Source organism: Sebastes umbrosus, chromosome 9 (assembly GCF_015220745.1).
Source record: "Sebastes umbrosus isolate fSebUmb1 chromosome 9, fSebUmb1.pri, whole genome shotgun sequence".
Lineage (NCBI taxonomy): Eukaryota > Metazoa > Chordata > Actinopteri > Perciformes > Sebastidae > Sebastes > Sebastes umbrosus.
The window spans coordinates 27,362,929-27,385,601 of record NC_051277.1 but is presented as its reverse complement, the minus strand read 5'-3'; the positions used below and the strand labels follow the sequence as shown (position 1 = coordinate 27,385,601).

At 40.3% G+C, this 22,673-nt stretch overlaps 1 protein-coding gene across 8 annotated transcripts in view; it reads left to right on the top strand.

Annotated features, from left to right (window-relative positions):
• Positions 1–33: 33 nt before the first annotated feature.
• zgc:66433 (uncharacterized protein LOC321250 homolog) overlaps positions 34–22,673 on the top strand; it is a 56,727-nt gene continuing 34,087 nt past the window's right edge. For 6 of the 8 annotated variants that reach the window (XM_037780188.1, XM_037780184.1, XM_037780182.1 and 3 more), the window contains exon 1: positions 34–181. In XM_037780188.1, coding sequence (XP_037636116.1) covers positions 114–181 — 68 coding nt within the window. In that variant the 5' untranslated portion in view covers positions 34–113. Of the gene's footprint in view, positions 182–10,923; positions 11,578–22,673 lie in introns of those variants that run through there. The other 2 variants (XM_037780185.1, XM_037780186.1) reach the window with 2 other exon arrangements.

Below are 22,673 nucleotides of genomic sequence, written 5' to 3'. Positions count from 1 at the left end.
ATAGGATTTAGGATATTCCGAGCCACCTGTGAACGCAGCACCGCGGAGCAGAGGACGCAGGGCAGAACTCACTGAGACAAAATAATCCAATCATTAGTCCACCAACAGCACTGATGTCTTCTTGGCTTCAGTCTCTGAGGGATGAGTTCACTCTGAGACCGTTTGAGATAGAGCACACACAGTGAGTACATCCATCAGCTTTAAACTGGGAAACACTAACTTTGTTGCTTTGTTGTGCGCACAGATGAGTTAGTTACTATTATGACTTATGAGTTATGACGTTTGACTGGTGATCGATACATGCGGTCGATACTGGTGTCCTGTTAACGCTTTGCTTCTGTGTGTGCTGAAGTTGTTTTTGGGAGGAAATGAGTGTTTTGTGTTTGGATCACGGTTTACTGGCAACACTGGGGCGATGTAGGTGGGCTGTCCTTGGCTGGGATTATTTTTTAAAGAGTTCTTAAAGTCCAATAGTGAGTTTTTAAAGGTTTTATTTAATACATCTCTATGATATTCTAACTGATTTTTGCAATGCTGTATATTTATTAACCAAAAAAAATGTTGCTTGAACTGTAAGTTTGTGTGTTTGTGTTTTGGTGATCAGATAAAAGCTCTGGCAGCAAAAAGTCTACTCGCATGACTTTTTCATTACATTATCCCAACAGTTTAGAGGTTACTACTTATTATGATTTATCCTGTATGAATATGCATTTCAGGTTGAAATCTATTCCACAAGTATGTTTCGGGTGAACTGTCTTTAAATGGGCTGATCTGTCATCAATAGGACCCTGGTTATTATCCACATTAAATGTCATATTAAAGAGCAGCTGTTTGCATATGCATTTCATAATAAGAGCTATACTTAAAAGTCCAAATGTGTACCAACTCTCGTGCAAATTGTCCCTATTTCTTCACCATACTGTAATACTGTGAGATCTCTCACATACACATACACACACACACACACTCCCTCAGTGTGACAGCGTGTGTGTATGAGCTCAGTGTTTGATATAGAGGCAGGCAGGTCAAGGACGGTCCAGATTAAACAGTTCTATTTCACTGTGTGGGAAAACACTGTAATCCTGAACACAGGGCGGACTCAGAATAGAGTCATGCTGTCTGTCAGTGTGAGAGGATGAAAGGCTCTATTGATCCGCTGATCTGATCCCAGATCATACTGCTTCCCAGGATACACACTGTAGCTCAATGTACACGTCTGATTGCAGTGTTTCTTTGTGACAATAAAGCAAACACACAGCCCTGAGACATGCTGACGTTAAACTAGTCATTTGCTGTAAATGGAGTTTGCATTATTAGAGGGCTCATCAGGTCACCTGTCACTGGGTCACTGAACAAACCCTCAGAGGTTTGACAGGGATGTCATTTTTACTGTTCCTCTCTGACAGGAAATCATATCAGCATAACTCACTGATACATAATTAGACATGAAGCTGTTGCTATGTCCGGTTCAGTGTGTAATTTTATGGTCTCTGCTACATGTTTGTTTCCTGCATGCTGTGCAGCCTGAGTGAAAGTTGATTTGAGACTATGAGTCTTGTATTATTAGTTAGTTGTTAGTATGCTTGTTCAGGCTAATAATGCCCAACATGTGAACAAAAGTAGTTTTGCGTCACCGTTTACCAGGCAGGGGGCGTCCAACAAAATTATTTTGTTGGTTGTATGGGAGATGTAGGATCTAGCGTTTTTCAAGCTCGATATTAGGGGCTAAAATTCTGGATTTCTCTGCCTCTGCTGCACAGGTTTTTGATCTTTTTGTTTTAATCAGTCCCTTGTGAATCCTCCAACTTTATGGAAGTACAATACTAAATCACCGGAGTGCCTTTTAAGTTTTGGGGATGACATGTTAAGTCTATGTGTTTGCACATGCCATTCAAGAAAAGTAAACAGTCTAAAAGTTAGTAGTCCTCGGTTTGACGAAATTGCCCTGCACTTGTCCCGAAAAAGGGTGTGATGTTACACTTCTGATGTGTAGAATAAATTAGAGAGGACCTAGAATGCTTATTTTCAGATGCATACTTGTATTTTAAGTTTCTATTAGAACATGTTTACATGCTTTAATGCACAAAAAATTCTTTATTTTTGTCATACCGGCTGTGCTGCAGCACCTCTTTTCACCCTCTGTCTGAAACGCTCCAAAAAGCCCAGTCTGCTCTGATTGGTCAACCGAACCAAACTCTTCAGACTCCGCTCCAGCTCTGCTCTAACTAGCTTTGTTTGAGGGTATGCCGAACTAGCCGCTAGGTAGGTATTATGCAAATGTCTTAATTGTTGACATCACCACATTGCAGAACAAAAGGCGGGACTTCAAGCAAGACTTTTCAGGCAGTTCAGGAGCAGTGTTTGTGTGGGGGAGAGGAACTCCCTTTGGTGTGGACTTTGGGCTTTGTAACTTTGCAGACCTTTTACATGCACAAAGAAACTCTGGAACACTAAAGGAAAGTTAAAAAGCACAAAAGCATAATAGGTCCTCTTTACTATTGATCAGAGAGATCACAAAATACTGTGTAAACAGTCTGTAAGATCAACACTTCAGTGCGTAGCCTGGTGCTGTAATGTGAACATGGTGGTGAAAAATGCTAGAACAGTAAGTTGAACTGTGACCTGTCCACCGGAGTTGGCTTGAATTTGTTCATTGTGCAGGTTTCTATTGAAGTGAAAGTAAGACGGAGGGCATATATCAAACAAAGTGTAATGTGACCATCCCTTTAGTGTGTGTCGGGGACAGAGATTATGAGAAAGTTTCATTTTTGATAGCGAGTCCAGATTTATGTGGATCCCTCAATACTCAGTTTTGGAGTTGCACCTTCCCGTGTGTGTGAGGAAGAATTGCCGCCAAAATATGTATTTCTATCTCTTGCAGCCCCAGCTGATGATTTAAACTTAAAACTGGTATTTTCCACATCAGAATGGACTTCATTGGTTCGATCATGGTGGAGGAGGAGCGAGAACAATCTGTTTGTCTATCATGCCTATCATCCTTTCAATCATCGTGTCCCTCTACAGTACATACGCAACACCACCGATACTGTTCAATGCAGAAAAGAGAACAAAAATCCTGTCATAAAAAGTCATAAAGTCATAAAACAAATTAGCATCTGCAGGTAAACAAGAAAACACATCTGTTCAGTTTTCTGAAGTATAACCATGAACATTCAACGATACCCAAACCTTACGACCAGTTCAATGACCATCCACCACAGTTGGAACAATGAGATGCATCATTCATGCTCTATAAAAGCTGCAGTTTCAGGTTATTAGGCCATCGTCATTCAGTTATACCCTTTGAATCAATCGCTCGTGGGCCTCCTGTTGCTTCAACACTCACACACACACACACACACCACGCACACACACAGAATAGGTGTGTGTGAGCAAGTAGAGTTGAAGACTGGCTGCTTTGTTTTTATCACCCCATAAACCTCCGCTGGGACCTGAGATGGAGAAAAAGAAGAAGAAATCTCAGCTTGTTGGAGGAGTGTGTTATGTATAAGATTTCTCTCTCACACACACACACACACACAGACACACACACACCACCCAGCGTGGCAGGCTTAGTGCAGGAGTATGATTACAGGCCTATTTACATTACAACATAGAGCGACAGAGAAAGGGGGCGAGAGATTGGCCAAGAGAGAGAGGAAGAAGATGGTTTCCAGATGTGAGGTGGAATTCAGAGAGCTACAGAGCGACTCCCCCCCTTCTCCTCCTCCTTCTCCTCCTCCTCCTCCTTCTCCTCTTGCTCCTATGTACATAGAGAGATTTGGATCAGCATGTGCACGTTGTAATGGAGAGAATAGGAGACAGAGAGAAACCACAAAACAGAGGAGAGGGAGAAGGCGTTGCACTGCAGGGGTGAGAGAGAGAGGAACTGGAGCCAGCAGAGGGAAAAGAAAAGAAGTGATGGAGATGAGGAAGGGGATGGAAAGAATAAAGTAGAATGAGGAGAGGGAAGAAAAGCAGGGCCTCTTGGTCGACCACAAGTCCAGAAATCTAACTGGGGGGAATTCAGTTGGTGGAGGCTGTTTTAGTATTGGTGAGCAAAGAAATCCACCAAAAACACACTTCTCTTTTTCCGAAATACCAAGCTTAATTTCACAAACATTTGTAGCTGTGGTGCTTTTATTAGGGTCTTATCTAAGCTTGTTTCTGGTGTCTTTATATATAACACAACCATAGCGCTATTAATCGCAGTGCGAGCTGAAGCCTGGCTGTTCACATCAGAAGTGCATTTCTCTGCACTGGTCAACAAGCGATTCTGATCCTCTGCTGTTTATTATAGAGCTCTCTGTCTCTGTGTCTGTCTGCTTGTGTGTGTCTGCTCCTCTTTCTCTCTCTCTCTCTCTCTGTCTGTCTCTGTTTAGTAAGTACGTAATTTAAAACTTACGATCACAAACAGCAGTGACACTAGGCTGTTTCTAATAAATATAGTGGATGGATTTGTGAAATGTGATTGGGTGGAGGGACTGGGAGGGAATCGGAGGAATTAGAACTCCAGGAGAACAGCAGGGAGAGAGAGGCGGGAAGTCGAAGGTGTTCGTGGGATGCATGTTTTATCATCTCATCAGAATCCGATAATTTATATCACAGATAATATATATATAAATATATATATATATATATATATAGCACGGTGGAGAGGGGGTGAGAACGAGGGTGCTGTAATTTATCAATACAAGGTTCATGTCTGTTTGAAAAATAATTAGTGAACTCTTCGACATAACTTTTTTTTAAATAATAATTTAAATTATTTCAATAATAATTAATGAAACATTATTTAAAAGTTTTCTTAATCTGCTCTTCTGATTTATAGAATATGATTTTACAGGACAACAATTTCCAGAAGAATTAAATATTCAGACAAAGGCTGTGATAAATGATGTAAAATGCATAGTTTTAAGTCAAAAACTTTCAAATTTTCTTGGGGGAGGACCCCCAAACCCAATATGTCCTAGTATCTTTTATTCAGTGTATAAATTCAGAATGTTTCTCTGTAAAACATGTAGGAGCATCCTAACTGGGACACTTCTCCTAAAACCTGAATGAATAGATCACACACCTCTGCTCTGCATGCACACCTGCCTGTCTGACTGGCTGCTGTTGATTCCAGACTAATAGACATCTTGTAATATATTATAGAGAGATACAGCAAATAACACAGCAAAGCACTTTAAGTATTAATACTATAAACAAACACACCACCCTAACCCTATAATGTTGCGGTGTGAATATTACAGGCCTATTATAGAAGATGCATAGCACAAGTATAATAATATAACAATAAAATACCAACTGATTATGACTGACAGTTTTACATGCTTAAAGAAATAATGAATAAATAGGAATAAGTCGCAAGAGATTGCTGATACCGGCTGATACACACACGAACATGTGAGTTAGGGGAGTACTGGCACTTGTTTTTTTTCCACTTCAATCACTGAGTTTAAGGCACTTCTGCTTTGGCTTCACTTTTCAGACCCGGAGGTAACTGCCTGCTTTAAGTCAGTCTTTGTTTGTGTGAAACTGTCTAGTTTACATTAGACTAATCTAAAATATCTAAAATATATGGGAAATTATTATTATTATTGATAGGACAGGCATTCAGTTTATCTTCCAGTTGGTCTCTCTCTCTCTCTCTCTCTCTCTCTCTCTCACACTGTCTTGGTCTCTCGGTGTCTCTCTCTCTCTCAATTTCAATTCAATATGCTTTATTGGCATGACTGTAAGGTGAACAATATTGCCAAAGCGTCAATTCAATAAGGAAAAAAAAAGAAGAACAAAATAAAAACAAAAACATATATATATAAATTTATACAATTCATTAAGCAAATTACAATATATGGATATTTAAAAAGAACATGCATGAAAATGGTAGAAATCAATACAGAAGTAATTAATGTTTGTTGTGTCAATAAAACAAACAAACAAGTAAAAAACAATTAATAACAATATCAAATGATAAATGTAAAAAAAACAAAAAAACATGAAGTAGAGGAGTAAATTAAAGGCAGAGTGTGAGTTACAGCTGTTATGTGTGCTCGCTCTCTCTCTCTCTCTCTCTCTCTCTCTCTCTCTGTGTCTCTCTCTCTCTCTCTCTCTTGGTGGGTCCAGACACAGGGCCGTTTCAGGAAATACCAAACATCCACTTTTTTTTCATCGAAGGGAAACTGACCGACATTCCTCTTGGCTCTATAAACACAAAGCTGTATGATTGATACATGCATATACACATATATAACTCATACTCGTGCATATTTACGTATTTCATGAAGAATTGCGCCATACTCTTGGATCCGTTCGGACATGTCAGCATTGAGAAATTCACACAGCACACATACACCGAGACACTGGATAGCTGTGTTTTAAAAAAAACTCCTCTTGTTGATTTTTGTGAGGTAAAAACGGGTGAGAAACCAGGTGTTTCATATACTAAAGGTCATAAATCTCCCTCCACAGGGGTCTATTTGGATTCCTTCGTAAAAGACTTGGAGCTGAGTTCATTTTCCCACTTTAAAAGAAAAGTAACATTCCTGGATTGGGTGTGCTGTGACTGATACCTGGACTCATACCCCTTGTATAATTAAAGCTGCAATTATCAAGTATCTAATTCACATAATTATGAACCAGGAAGTATGACAAACACCGTGTGTGGAGGAGGTCAGGGTGGATGGGTGGGTCCAAAAATACCTCACCTTCGCCCAGGAGACCGGTGTTCGTGTCCCGTGTAAAACCAGAAGTCAACGTTGATTTATTTTTCACGTAACTTCCATACTTAAGTAAAGCCACTTCCGTAGTTATTTTAAACCAAACCACGATCTTTTCCTAAACCTAAGTTGTTTTGTTGCCTAAACCTAACCAAGTTGCTTGCTTCGAAGACGGAAGTTTAATTTGAAAAGACTTTATGCATGTAACGTGCGAAAATTGACACGTTACTAGACAATTGTAGAAGAACACACAAAAATGAGGAATTGTAAGATATCATATGATGATGATACGTTGCTCGGGGTGACAGACCTACAGATAACTATTACCTGACTTCAGTTCCCCTCAGTTGTGTGCAACTTTTTAGCATCTTTCAGCTCATTGTTTTGGTTCACTCTCACCACTCTCTGTCTTATTGTTTTTTCCTGAGTTTTGTGTGAGAGGAACCAGCCTGGACGTGTTCTACATTTCTTTGATGTTGAAGTTTTTTGTTTTCAGAATATTTTCATGTTCAGTTTCACTTTCAACTCTATTACGTCTTTAAAAATAATAAATACGTCATTCCCTTTGCAGCATCAAAAAAACATGTTTCTATCTGAAATGAGAAAAGAGAACATGTACTCTGTGTAGATTTATGTGACTGATATAAATATGTTTCCTGAGTGTCTTGACATCCCTGCTGCAGTAAATACGGGGAGAATCAGGATAGGAAATCCCAGGTTCCTGATTCCTGGAATTAATCTCAAGCAAAGCTGAGGCTGAATGTATTGGTGGAAACAGTGATTAACACATACGTTAAAATGGTGGAAATCCTCTGTCAACACTACTTCACCCAGAGTGGGTCCTTCCTGATGGTTTATTGGCAATGTCATGTGTTAGACACTTCTATAGTGAGCAGTGCATGTTTATGTGTGTGAGTGTGTGTGTATATACAAAGGAATTTCTCAGTCCCAGCATGCCAAAACAGATCTTAGAGACCGTGTGTTTGTGTATTATGCCGTTGAAATGGAGCTGCAGAGCTCTGGAACTGATACAGACTGACTGTCTTTGTTTACACTGACACACACACAAGCACACAGACACTGACTTGGAGAGCTTAGATCTATTTCCACATGTTTGGAATGAATCACACAGACAACAGTCAGTCTGGGCATGTTGGGATTGAGAAATCCATCCCACTATCACCACTCCTCTGTGAATGGTCTGATGATTAATGTAATTTGGATGTGTTTGTCACTTTTTCAGGCCAATTTCCATGCAGTCGCCTCAGCAGTAAGATGATACCTAATGTTATTGTGCAATAAGATTTAGTTCAGTAGTGCTTTTGGGTGACAAAGCATTCGGGCTGTCAATCGATTCAAATATTTAATCACGATTAATCACATAATTTTCCATAATTAATCGCGATTTATCACAAATTAATCACACATTTTTTATTAGTTCAAAATGTACCTTAAAGAGAGATTTGTCAAGTATTTAATACTCTTATCAACATGTGAGTGGGAAAATATGCTCCTTTATGCAAATGTATGTATATATTTATTATTGGAAATCAATTAACAACACAAAACAATGACAAATATTGTCCAGAAACCCTCACAGGTACTGCATTTAGCATAAAAAATATGCTCAAATCATAACAAACTGCAGCCCAACAGGCAACAATAGCTGTCAGTGTGTCAGTGTGCTGACTTGACTATGACTTGCCCCAAACTGCATGTGATTATCATAAAGTGGGCATGTCTGTAAAGGGGAGACTCGTAGGTACCCATAGAACCCATTTACATTCACATATCTTGAGGTCAGAGGTCAAGGGACCCCTTTCAAAATGGCCATGCCAGTTTTTCCTCACCAAAATTGAGCGTAAGTTTGGAGCGTTATTTAGCCTCTTTCACGGTGGATTCTTTAGGTTTTCTAGTTTCATATAATGCCAGTACCTTCACTCTAGAGTTCAATACAACCTAAAAATCGCAAGTTGCATTAATGCGTTAAAGAAATTATTGGCTTTAAAACAAATTTGCATTTACGCATTTTTATGGCGTTAACTTTGACAGCCCTAGCAATGAGATTCAGTTCAGAGGCGTTATTGGGTGACAAAGCATTTTTTACAATAAGTATACCTTTTAAACCTTCACTTGAAATCTCACTAATCCTAAAACTATTGAAACATATAAAGACGTGCCCTGTCATGGATGGATGATAATCTAAAAAGTTGGAATGTTTTTATCTGTAATGATCCTACAGTGATCATTTAAGTAAACTAGCTACTCCTTCTCTTGATTATGTGTGTTTCTGAGAGATTTTAGCAGCCGGGAATCTTAAGTATCAACCCTTATGTCACCACACAAGCATAAGCACTCGGAGCAGTAGTGGCTGTGGGTAGATAAGCTCCCTACTTATAGTGATTAACTGCGAAAGGCTGTTGCACGACCGCTAGGCCCCCTACTGAGACGGATAGAATGATTAACATGAAGCTGTTTTTGTGCAGGCATTTGATGGACAGTGACATGTAGGAGTTGGCCAACTCAGTGTGAAGTTAACTCAAACAAGCTGTACATTTTTATGGCTAAATAATATACAATAAGACATGGCAGTTATACTTTTATTCAGCGTCCATATTTGCTTTATGTCGGTGGCACACACAGTACTTTGCGGTTGCGTTTGAAGTCAAACTACCACCTCCATTATAGAGGTCCCGTCAGCATCTGTCAACTGAGAAAATCAATGCTGTCATCACTAAGTGCTGTATATTGATTTATTTTGAAAATGCAAATCCATTATATGAAAGTAGGACAACACAGTGTACCAGGAAAGTCTATACTGAATGGAGCCCTAGTATTTCTACTACATATTTAATCCAATATGTCCCTGTATGCCTGAGAAAATGGCTTTTTTGTTATCTTATATGACCTTAACTCGTCTTATATTGTCAGAAACCGTTCTGTCATTAAGTTCTCATGGTCCTCAAAGTATACAGCACTTAATTTTACTCAGTTGATAGGCTACATACAATACTACACAACATACATAATAATAGGCCTCCGTCGGTCAGGATTTGACCATGGTTGGCGCATCCTATGGGTCTGGCTGTCTGGTACAGCGTCGCTTGTGACTGTAAAAGTCCTATGCGAGAGTGGCAGTCTCGATCACAGACGTCGCATCTGTGTGTGGTTTCTGGTCTGCCTGCATTGCTGCGTCCTTTCCTGCGGGCCCTCTTGTCTGCCGCTGCGTCCCTCAGTTTTTGCTCCCCTGTCATGAGGTGTTGGGGCAAGGTTCTTATATTTTTTAAGTTTTGTACAGCTCTTTTTAGCCGGACATTTTACTGGGGTCCAGTAGTCGCTTTAAGTCCAAAATGGGGGAAGCGTAGCTCTGCTGCTGGGCGCTGATGTTGCAATGGCGTTCCATTGCAACAATTGACTTTCACTTTTTGGCAATATTTGTTCTTTGCTTCCGGTTCCCTCTTCTCAAAAACAGTGGGGTTTTTTTTAATTGTTTTTTAGTTAGATGCCTAAAATAAGGTTTGCGGTTAACACAAGCTGAAGAGATTTTAACGTTTTGTTCAATGATAAATATGTCCGTAAGTATCCTGCTTGGGAATTTTGAGGCTTTTATGTGTCTTAAAAAAAGGCGGTTGCTGACAAGTGGCTAAATGAGACTACAAGACGTCATCACGCCAACTTGTTCGCCCTTACAGCCTTTTTGTGTATACTCACACTCATGCGACCGTGGTGTAGTTTGTTTATAGACTAACGTTAGCTTTTTACTTCTGCCGACTGCATTCACACTCCAAAAATCATAAAAGTGGTGTTCATTTGTGGAAATTATTTTACGTGTAAGTATCATAAACGTTTGTTTGCCACAGAGCTTATTTTCTGCAATAATGCAGAAAAAAATCCCATTGGCTTTTTGTGGAGGGAACCCAGGGCGATGCTAACTTCCTGGTTGGCCTACAAAAATATGTCATCCCTGGAGCTCTTTATTGATGCATATGTTTAAAACCCATTATTCATCAGATAAATAAAATCTTGCCATTGGTCAGTTTACAGACAAAATAATGTTGTAGCTTCTACTGTATAACTAAACAGTAGAGAGACAAAGAAAGAGGATAAGGTCATGTGGGGCAGTCTCTTGTTCACACTTGCCTCCTCCCTTACTCCACCCTCTTTATCCTCTTCCATCCTCCAGCCCTCCCTCTGCTGCATTTCCAGCCGTGGTGACCCGGAGGACAGGAGTGAGGCATGCAGCAGCCACTCAGTCACTCATTTAGTCAATTGTTTTCCCTCTAGCTCACTGCCGTATTGTACCACTACAAGGATTTGTACTATACTTCTGTGAGACGCGATTCTCTAGGAAAAGCCTTTTTCCTGTTTTTGAAGACATTCCTGATTCATTTGAAAAGGAGATTCCTGTTTTTTAAACTTTCTTCCCATAATTCCTGTGTGATATTTTGATCCTGTCATAATCCCACTTTGGCTGCCGTTGTATGTGAGTATTGGAGTGGCTAGGATTGGCTTGCTGTTGTGCCTCCACTGCCAAAGTTTGGAGAAGGGAGCGCTGTACCAAATTTAACTGTAGTGGAGCTCAAAAGAGGGAGGAACCTCAGGAGATGGTTTGACTTGGAAGAGAGAGCGATCTTCTCTTGTGGAGCGGCATCTTCTCTGTTGCAAAGAGAGAGAAGTCATTGGGAAGAAAAAGGGAGTCTGATGTGGGACAATAGCACACGGTGTTGGATTTGAGCATTTTCTTGGACAAACACCATTTATTTTTGCAAAGAGGGAGATAGATATTTTGTTTTGGGAACAATTTTTTCCAGTTTAGCAACATGGCTGGGATGTATGGATGCTTCAAGGGCAGGAAGTAAGTTTCTTTTTGTAATAATGTCATTGCATTTTTAATTGCATTTATTACTGGTAAATGATTCTGATGAAACAATATTGTGATATTCAATTCTGTAGTACTAACCGACAATAACTCACTCAAAATGTATTCCATATTAGCCATAAAAAAACTCCTGGAGATTGCAAAATCATGTTTTGACATCACACCTGACAACATAGTATTACTCACACATCAACCCATCATGAACAATATCTTTAAATCTATGTGTCACAGGATGTGGGTGTCATTTGGCTCTTTGTGCACCCGATTCGACTGGCCATTAACAAGGCGTAATCAGTCACTTTAAGCGCCCTAGATGTGGGTCATTAGGGGTCTACTAAGTTGTAAAAGTGAAAGTTAAGCTTAAAAGTAACACGTTCTAACATGTAAAACTGAAAGCCTCTTTAGGTTTAGGCAACAAAACTACAACTTCTTTAGATTTAGACAAAAAAAAATACTGTCATGTTTTTTTTATACCTTTCGGTGATTTACCATGTGAATAGATGATAAAACCTACTAGTAGGTGTAGTAGGACCCTATTGACCCACATAATGCCTATTTAATGGACTGACAACAGTCTTATCGGCTGCTTCAATCGTCATTTTCAACATACCTATCTTAATAGAGACCATGGACTACTTGTAACACTAAACAACACAACATGTGTTAACACGTCATACACCCTGCCACTGGAAGTATTTATTTCACAAGCGTCTGTATCTTGTACTGAGGAGTCAAACATGTTGATAACAGAAAAACAAATGCTGACAGAAATTGCAAATCTTTTCTTAGAGTGCACTGATTTAATTCACATGTTGGGGGTTTTCCCAGAGTTGACGCTGCCTTTTGTTGCAGCTGTCTAATCGAACTTTTGTTTCTCTTTGTTTATTGAGACAATTGATGGCTTGTAGTTGGCGCTGACAGTCAGCCGTGTGAGTCAGAGCTGATTGACTGAGAAGACCTATTTTATACTGGAAGCGAATGACTAGTCAGAAAATCCCAGAACTAAACCTTTGTTTTTGTTTTTATGGAGCGTGAGAATCAGGTAGATGGTGAGCATGATTTCCTGTAAATCTCTGATGCGGGATCAGTCATATTGTTGCTCAACTGATGGCTTGATACCTGATAGCTGTGGATATATTAGATTTTTTCCTCATTTAAATTTGAGTGCATGTTTTCTGTAGTTGATGGGAGTCCTGAGTGGTTTTAATGCTTTGACTGGCTATATATAGGCCTGGGCTTGGCAGTGTGATTGGACCACAGAGGGTTGGGATAATGAGTGCCTTTAGCTTTCTGACTATAGTAAAGTATCTTTTTTTGTACTAGAGCTGTGGAGATGTGGTCTTGGGCGCACTGATACCCCCTTCCACTTTCTTTGTCTTAAAGGCCTTTCAGTCTCATGACTTGACAACAATGCAAGCTTTTATGGCCCACTCAGCGGAGTTGACTTAGACAAACATTTTGTTTGTGTGTGTGACAAAGAGAGAAAGTGAATTAGGAGTGGGGATGAGCTGCAAGACAGCCACACACAGACTCCACTAAAGAACCACAATTGTTTTCTCCTGGAATTCGTCCAATACTGAAACCAAGATTAACTTGAATCGCTTACTATAAAAACTGTCAGTATGACTCAGGACTGATGGTGCCTTCAAACTGAACTCATGAATTTGTATTTTCAACAAGGGATGTCGACCATTCACATGCTTGGCATAGTGGTTTAAAGAAATAGTTCACCCAACAATATAAATTATAGTACCAGCCACTAGGCTCTCTGGTCCCAGAAAAAATATTCTGTCAAATGCCGTTAAGGAGAGCGGATAAAAGGAGCACCCGAAAAATAAAAGCATATCATTGCAAACAGACTTTGACAGAGGCTAAACGAAAGACAGCAAAAAGGTTATAAGTACAGCATTATCCAAGTGTCTGGTATCCATTCGTGGGCTCATGCAAATTCAAACAACAATTTTCGCTAAACTAAGCATTTTTAGATTATCCGAAAAATGCATGCATGCGCACAATAAATTCCTCCACAGGAAACGCTTTGTTTAGCAATACATTAGCTCCGTTTAAGTCTGTTTGCACTGATATGCTTTCATTTTGAGGTGCTCCGCTCTCCTTAAAGGTACAGTGAATAGGATTTGGCAGCATCTAGTGGTGTGGTTGCAGAGTGCAACCAACTGAGTTTCCCTCCGCTCACTCCTCCCTTTCCAAAACTGTGGTAACGTCAGCCGCCGAGTGCATACTTTAGAAACAACGGAAGTCAGACGGCGGCTGGCGGTACCACGGTTTTGCACTCTGCAGCTCACGTTACCACAGTTTCACAAGTGTGTCGGAGAACTACGGTGGCCCTTGGCTAACGTAAAAATGCGAAAGGCTCTCGCCAGAGCCAGTGTTTGGTTTGTCCGTTCTGGGCTAATGTAGAAACATGGCGGAGCAACATGGCAAACTCCGTGAAAAGGACCCGCTCCCTATGTAGATATGAAGGGCTCATTGTAAGCTAACGAAAACACAATGATTCTTAGTTTCAGGTGATTATACACTAATGAAAACATTAGGAATATTATATTCCATTTCTGCTAATAGATCCCCCAAAATGTTACACACTGTTCCTTTAACGCCACATGATAGAAAACTTTTTCTAGGACCATAGAGAGCTTAGAACTATTATTTTCGGATGAACTAGGCTATCTCTTTTAGTCCTAAGTGAAACTGACAAAAACAAAATTGGCATTTCCCGTAACATTTAAAAATTTTTTTAATGATTTTCTTACTTTGTTTATTTCTACGTTGAGTTTAAAAATGTAAAACAAAGGCCAACCAAAATTTAACTTACATTTTTTGGATTTGGGTAAAATGACATTCCAACAATCCCAGTCAAACTGGATATGTGAGATAGCATTATGTTAGCCAAACGCATTGGTGAGGCCTCACTCTCAAAGCCCTCATGTTGTTTCATTACAAGTGAAACAAATTGTTTCCAAATAGGAAGAATAAGGCATAAATCTAAGGCTGACTTTTAAAATCAGTCAGCTGGAAACAGAGTTTCGGCCAACTCGCAGTTTCCGTTAGCTTAATTTACTAGCTAGCTACAGCTGATAAAATATGCTAGCGACAGTTTCAGCCAACAAAATTGACTGTTGCTGGCTAAAAATGAAAAGCCTGCTTTTGTCTACCTCGGTGTTAAATAATGAACCCACTGTTTAAAGGATTATTAAGAATTTTTAGTGGTCTGCCCCCGTTTTCACTGTAATTGTTTGTGTGCTGCACGAGAATGGAAAGCTTGACAGTATAACAATAAAGGTGCGGGGCTTTGAGAAGGCTTAATTGGCCACAACCCATGATGCCACATGCTTGAATATATCTGTAGAGAGCAGAGCAAAAGCTGCTTTTACTCTTATTTTAATCTTAATTTAGTTCTTTCAAATTCAGGCAGGTTTAGATTCAGCCCACCAGTGGTATAGAGCTCCACAGTGAAAGTAGATGAGAGACATAAAGCTGAGGACAAGTGTGTGTTCTCACTTCATCACTCGGCATCTTTCCCAATATTTCCCCGGTCCAACAGTCCTTATGCAACCCCAGTAGGTTGAGTTTGTTCAGCAGGAATGGTGATGCAGCTGTAAATGAATGTAGACTGTGCAGAGTGACTGATGAGAGTGTTTGGTCGGTCAGTTTCTGTCTGGAGTCCATGTAAGGCGTGTTGCTAAGACACACAGGCACAGCCCCGTTTCAGACAGGAGGGGATGGAGGAGAGAATGTGGCCGAGTGAGGAGAGCTGGAAGACAAGAGAAAAGAATGGTTAATACATGTAAACAAACCTCGGTGGAGCTATTTGGACAATAATGGTGTTTTAAATAATATATTTTTTTAATCTGAGCCTAACTACGAATTTTAGGTTGGTGTGAGGCTGTTCAGAGTTCAGGTCCAAATAACAAATAAACTCTGGAAAACACTTCCCAGCAAGTCATATTTTTCAAGCACCAAAGTATTTCAGTCAAATATAAACTAAGGGCGTTGTAATATTAAATGGAGATACACATCTGAATACCAAGGCAGCTGTTTTTGTTGGTACTGATACACCGTGATTCGAACAAGCATGGATGTGCTGCATCTTACTGTATGATAAAGGTCATTAGTTCACTGACACATTATGATGCTCGACGGGATTAAATCATGTTTGAATGCTAAATACAATGCTGGCAATTTCAGGGCACGTTGAATATTATACTATACTGTATATTATTACTGACTATTAGACATTGAGAGTATACAACACAGTCTCACGGCAGTTTGTGAAATAGTCACGAAAATTCATTTATTTGATTCGTGTACATAGACACGAATTTCCCTTTTTTTACGTGACGCTCAGCACGACTTTCAACAACGTATTTTTAATGCGTTTTCTAACAAATGTCCAGCAACGCATGATGCATGTGTCAATTTCCGCTCCATTCTTTTCAAAATAAAACTACTTAGTCAGGTTTAGGAATAGATCGACTTGGTTAGGCTTAGGCAAAAAAACTACTTAGGTAGCTTTAATAAAAGATTGTGGTTTGGGTTAAATAACACCAGGAGTGGCGTAACTTAAGTACGGAAGTTACATGACAAATAAATCAACGTTGACTTCTGGTTTCACACGGGACACCGGTCTCCTGGAGCAAAAGTCTGGTGTTTTTTTGACCCACCCATCCATCCCGACCTCCTCCCTATGTGGCGTTCGCCGCTCTTTATACATCCTGGTTCACAAACACGTGGATTACATAAGAATTGATTTTGTGCTGGCTGTCACAGAAAAAAATGGGAAATTAGTGTCTATCTAGGCCTACACGAATCAGTACATTACATTTTCTTACCATTTCAAGAATTGCTGTGCGACATGGCTGGAATATACATAAAATTAGCTCTAACGGTAGTGAGAAATGAAACAAATAACGTATTTTTAGAAAATACGTCAGCATACAAAAATAACATGAGCATATAGGCTACTGTATGGAATTCCTGCTGTTTGGCAGCTGCACAAGTAAAATATACAGAACCTCCCTCATTCTGGGTATTGTATGAATGCGTGCACATGTCACTGATGACGTCGCCAGGAAACTGGTCTATTGGTGGATTGTTGATGGGAACTTTCAACATTACAGATAAGAAAATAACAATGTATTAACCCAAAATATGAATAAACACATCTTCTATTTTAATGTTTGTGTAATGATATAAGCAGTATCATAATATAATATAACTATATTTGTTTTGCATTATAAGCCATGGGAAAGTCAAAGTAACAGGGACATCCTTTAGAGCTCAGGATTGAAATTTAATGACTGATTTCCTTCGCACTCACCGTCTCCTGCTGACTATGCAGGCGTTGAATGGTTGAATGGGTCAAGAGGAAATACCGCGGTTCTAAAGGCCATGTTCCCAGTTAGGTATGTGCGGTTGGACGAGAGATAGAGGAACAGACAAAAGAAAGAGAGAGAAGGGTTGGTGAGATAATGTGACTGGAGGTAAAAAGGATGAAGAAACAAAGAGGGGAGGAGGGAACAAAGACGTGCTGGTGTGGAGCTGTGTTATCTGGCCACATTCTTTATATATTTCTCATATCCTTTTATGGCCCTTTGGCTCAAGTAATGGAGATGGGTTAGACAATAACAAAACTCCTGTGAAAGCTTTTTAACATCTGGGGAGAGAGTAATAGGAGAGTGAAAGATGTTTATCCTGTGTGGATGGATGCTGCCCTTTTTACGTGCTGTTCCCCATCAATGTTTTATTAGATAACACGCAGAGAGGCATGTGACAAGATGGCAGAAGGAAACAGCCAGACTGGCACCTTGTACATCATTTCAGAATGAACCAGATCCAGGCCACTTTACGGTGTAAATTGATGACCGAAGTCTGACATGTCTTTGATGATGTGGAAAATATTTGCTTTCTTGCCAAGAGCTAAATGAGATTATTGATGCCAACTGTCATGTCTCTGCACTGATAATCTATAAAGAGATTCTGCATTCACATGTAGAATCTGCAGGCTTCAAAAGCGGTTTCAGTTTGTAGTCCAAGTAGTGTTGGCCAGTCATGTTCCAGCAGGCTTTGGTTGAATCCAGGTAAGTGGGGGCCACAAAGCAATTACGCCTAGGGTACCCAAATGGCTAGCAGCGGCCCTGGGTAGCCCACTGCTCTAGCTTCATATGTAGCGTATATGAGAGTGGTATTAATCATCACGACTAACTCTCGGCAAGAAAGCAAATAAGCTCATTCCCCAAAATGTTGAACTATTCTCTTGAGTAAAAATCTCACAGTTTTGAAGTAAACAAAGATGCCAATTTAGCATTAGTCATCCTACCTGATCAGCTCAGGATGAAAGTTCTCATTCAACATTTTTACTTGTTGATAAAAATGAGATGTATTTTACTATAGAAAATAGGCAGCATTCCCCCTTTAAGATTGTTATTCATTTCCCTCTGTTAGGAAGATTTGCTGTCTTCTGGAAGTCAGTATTCTTAGTTTTCTATTAGAGTTAAAGAGTGGAAGTTTCACTCAGTAAGTTTTAGTGAGTCCTTAGCTTTATGTTAAACAAATGCACAAGTGCCCTCAGTCCTGAAACACATCTATCCAGTTACAGTTACTTGTTTTGCTGAAATTCATTCCAGCTGTTCTCAAGAAAGCTTTGGTCCATCTCTTCATTTAAAGCAAAGGGACTGGCTACTGAAGGAGTTGTAGTCGTAGTATGATTGTTAGGATGTGCACAGTAAAGAAAAGTGAAGGATGAAGATGGGAGAGATCGGAGATGAGATTCAGCCGAGTTTGAATCTAACATGTCAGAATTCTCTAGCTGTGTTCTTCCAGCATGTCAACACAATCTCTGGTTGTTATGCCTCCACGTACGTCCAGTCCATTCTCATGAACGTGATATCTCAGGCTGGAGGGAATTTCTTCAAATTTGGCACAAACATTCGCTTTGATGCAAGGATGAACTGATTTGATTTTGTTGGTCAAAGGTCAAGATTGCTGTGACCTCACAATACTCGTTTTTTGGCCGTAACTCAAGAATTAATATGCTAATTATGACAATTTCACACAAATATGAATACACAAATATAATAATTCTAGTTTTAAACATATGATAATGGCGAGCTGAAAATGCTAAAATGCACACCTCCTTAAATTGCATATGGTACATACTTTATCTTGCATACACTACACACTTTGAAGTTGACATGCATGCTGCTTATGTCTGTATATACAACATGTCTGTCTATAGCTACTGTATATCTGTACTCAGTGGCTCATCTCAGTCAGCCAAGTTTATCATTTCAGCTGACTGGAAACATCCTTTTCCTCCCTCGCAACTCCTTCTGGATTCTTTCTTTGCATTTCTCTCTTTCGCTCTGTGGAAATTGAAGGCTTGCGGCTCGTCATAGACCCACTAACATCACATTACCGTGGCCAATTCATCTGCACCGCCTCGGCTCAGCCTCTCATCTCCTCTCGCTCTGCTGGGACTCGAGTTTAGGGCTCGTTTTGTGTCTCATATATTCTTGAGTTCTCTGGCCAGGCATCTAAAAATAGGTCTTTGACTGGTCTTTTTAGGTTTCCCACATGGATTCCGCGCAGTGATATATATCGATGGTGATCCTTTGCTACTGAAATAACAGACTGAATATTGTAGCCAGAGTTTAAACAGTCCACATTAGTCCGGTCCCACATACGGAAACAGCTAAGAACCATCACAGTGATCGTCTCATCAAACATCCCGATCTTTTTACAGCCGTGGCCGGAGGCATTATGATTTCGGGTTGTCCATTTTTCTGAACGTGATATCTCAGGAACGCCTGGAGGGAATTTCTTCTAATTTGGCACAAATGTCCACTTGGACTCAAGGATGAACTGATTAGATTTTGGTGGCCAAAGGTCAAGGTCACTGTGACCTCACGACCGTCCCATTCTTGTGAAAGCGATATCTCAGGAACGCCTTGAGCGGATTTCTTCAAATTTGGCACAAACGTCCAGTTGGACTCAAAGATCAACTGAGTAGATTTTGGTGGTCGAAGGTCAAGGTCCAAGCCCCCAGGAAGAGCGGCAGGCTTTGAAGCAAATTTTCGTAGTGGCCAAACGGCGGTACTACAACGTCTGTGTCCGTCGTGTGATCCCAATGGGCCCAAAAATACTTTTCCCCATTTTTTGGAGGTACATCAACTTCCCAGTACAAACACTTGAAAAGCCTTTATTTAAATCATTATGTCCTAAAAGTTGTAAAATTTCCCTTCCTCCATTCATGTGAATGAGACCCAAACCGAGGCTGGAGCGAGGGCTGGGAGGCGAAGTTAAAGGAAACACTACTGCGCCTGCTCTATAGGTCCAATGGATGCGGAAGATCACGGGTACTTTATCACTCGGCAGTCGAGCAAGTTTGGCTTCCTGCGCCACTGAGCAACTCTCATAGGAATGAACGGGAGCTCGCCTCCAACGGTGTGTCCAGTTCTCTTTATACATCCATGTCTACGTCCCTGTGTCCTCACAAAACATGTTCTTAGCCATAACTCAAGAATTCATATGCTAATTATGACAATTTCACACAAATGTCTTAACAGGATAAAATGAATAAGTGATGACATTTGACATGGATGTAAACTGCAGCTGGTGGAGGCATGCAATCGCGAGGCAGTAATCCTAGTTATTTTTTATGCGTGTGTTGTTCTCAATGCATACCGGATCAAAACTTAAAAAGCAAAAGTTCTTATAGATAATACCGCAAAGCATTTAAAACCCACACTGATGGTACGATAGAGAACAGAATTCCATTCACTAACAGTGTTAGCTCATTCTGCTCTAACTGCTCTCACATGACTGAGGTTTAGCTCTGCTCTTACTGTGTACATCCACACAGCTGAGGGGTTTGTTCTGTTAGAGCTTAATAGAAAATCGTTACTGTAACTTAATCATGTTATCTAAGGGAGAAAGCATAACTGGTCACAGTAATAACCACTGAAACACTGCAGCGATGGACGTCCTGTTTCAGTGCTTAAAGCTGGGGTAGGCAGGTTGTAGCAAATATGATTTAATAAAAGTTATTTTTATAAAACGATCACTATATCCTGACAGTAGTGCATGAGACAGGTAATCTGGAAAAAATCATGTGCCTCTGTATCCTCCGGTGTCCTCCGGCGCTCCTAAAGGCATCTGCAAGATTTCACAGACTGGAGGAAACAACCAATCAGAGCCGAGCTGGAGCCTTGCCGTCTCTGAGCAGCTGTCAATCACTTGCGAACTTTGATCAAACGGTCAAAGTAGGCAGCGCTGATCAAATATGAAAAACATTTATGAGAGATATAGGCATTACAGTAACAGAATATTGATTCATATTTGATCAGCGCTGCCTAGTTTGACCGTTTGATCAGATGTTGCGAGTGATTGACAGCTGCCTCCATTGAATTAACAGCCAATAGGAACGCTCTTTCTCCTGTGATTGGCCAAAGTCTTCAGTCACAAGCCATGAGCCATGAGGAGGTTTAAGAAGTCGAGTTTTCTTTCGCCACAGCGAAAAGCCAGAAAAATATTTCTGGGGGAGGAGCCCCAGACCCCCCACTTTGGTTTTGAAATCATCCCTTTTTTTAAGGTCTCAAGGCTCGCAAGTATGGTTAAAGGTGTTTTACTCAACAGTGCCAAAATATCTCAGTTAAATGCTGCCATACTCGGTACTTCTCTTAACTCTGCCTCTGATGCATTGTCTCTTACTCTGTGGTCCCTAATTGCTGTAGTAATGTAATCAGGTTCATATTAGCCCAGTTTAGTGGCGGTGGTACAGAAGGATTAGGACTGGACTGGAGTGGATTTGTGTTGTAAAAGCACTAAGTCCAATATAGGACCTACTATAGAAGCCTCTATGTTACTAGATTACATTATCCCTCTCAGTTAGATGAGAGGATTCATACAGAGAAATCATTTTACAATCATGAATGGGTTTATTAACCGTATTAAAAGCTTATTTCTTGGACTGTACCATTGGGGGATCTTCAGAGTCGTTGCAGTCAGACATCATTGTCAGACATCGTCACGTCGGTGCTGACAAGAGCCAATTAGTCAGCACCGTAAGCCTGCGGTGCACTGAGTCTGGTGACTGGTTCTATTGAGGGATTAAGGCTGAACTAGATTGGATTTGTTTTACGTCAGAAGGACGGGAACCCAGCGGACAAAGTCAAGTTATTATTGTCATCTGTGAAAAAAGAGCTCTGTGTTCATTTCTACCAATCATTCACTTCCATGTTTATCAGAATTTCTATGATTTTTGCTAATCGGTAGTGGGTTCTTTTCACTGTGTAGACCTGGATGCTGTTCAGTCCAGTCATGATGGATTTGGACTCAGTTCTGTCTACATATCTGCATAGCACTGAGTTGTATGGGTATGTGTTAACTTGTGTGTGTATGAAAGACAAATATGGACATGTTTATCTTGACTTGTGTGTTTCGGTGTGCATGCTCACTGGGTATTAATTAGGTTATCCATGTGTCTAATAAAGGCAGACCTATACTGGTCTGAGTACCACTACGTGCTGCTAATCCATTGTTACGTAATCAGGCGGATACACACTCTCTCTCTTTCTGTCATGCTCAGACACACACCAAAGGCCTGTACTACGAAGCAGGATTTGGCGTTAGCGAGGTAACTTCAGGTTTAACCCTTCAAGGTTTTCCTTCCTACGAAGGTGGATCACTTCTTACCGGGATAGATCTCCATGGCAACTGATGCTGAACACTTAACCTGCTTCGGAGCAGGTTATGTTCCAGATAAGACATCAACTCGTATAAAAGCATCTCCTACTGACCAATCAGAGCTCGGTGCGGGGATCGTATGGTAATATTACACAAATACGAAGAAGTTTAAATCATAATCCATCTAAAAACAACACAGTTTAAACTGACAAATGCAGGAAGGACAGCTGGATTTATGCTGTGGGTGTTTACCGCTTTGAATTGTATTTTTATATTTGTTTTTTTACTTGCTCTTGAGTCTGTTTCGGACTCGGAGACGGGAACGCAGCTGAAAGAAGGTTGAAATAGTCATGTACGCCATATTGTAATTA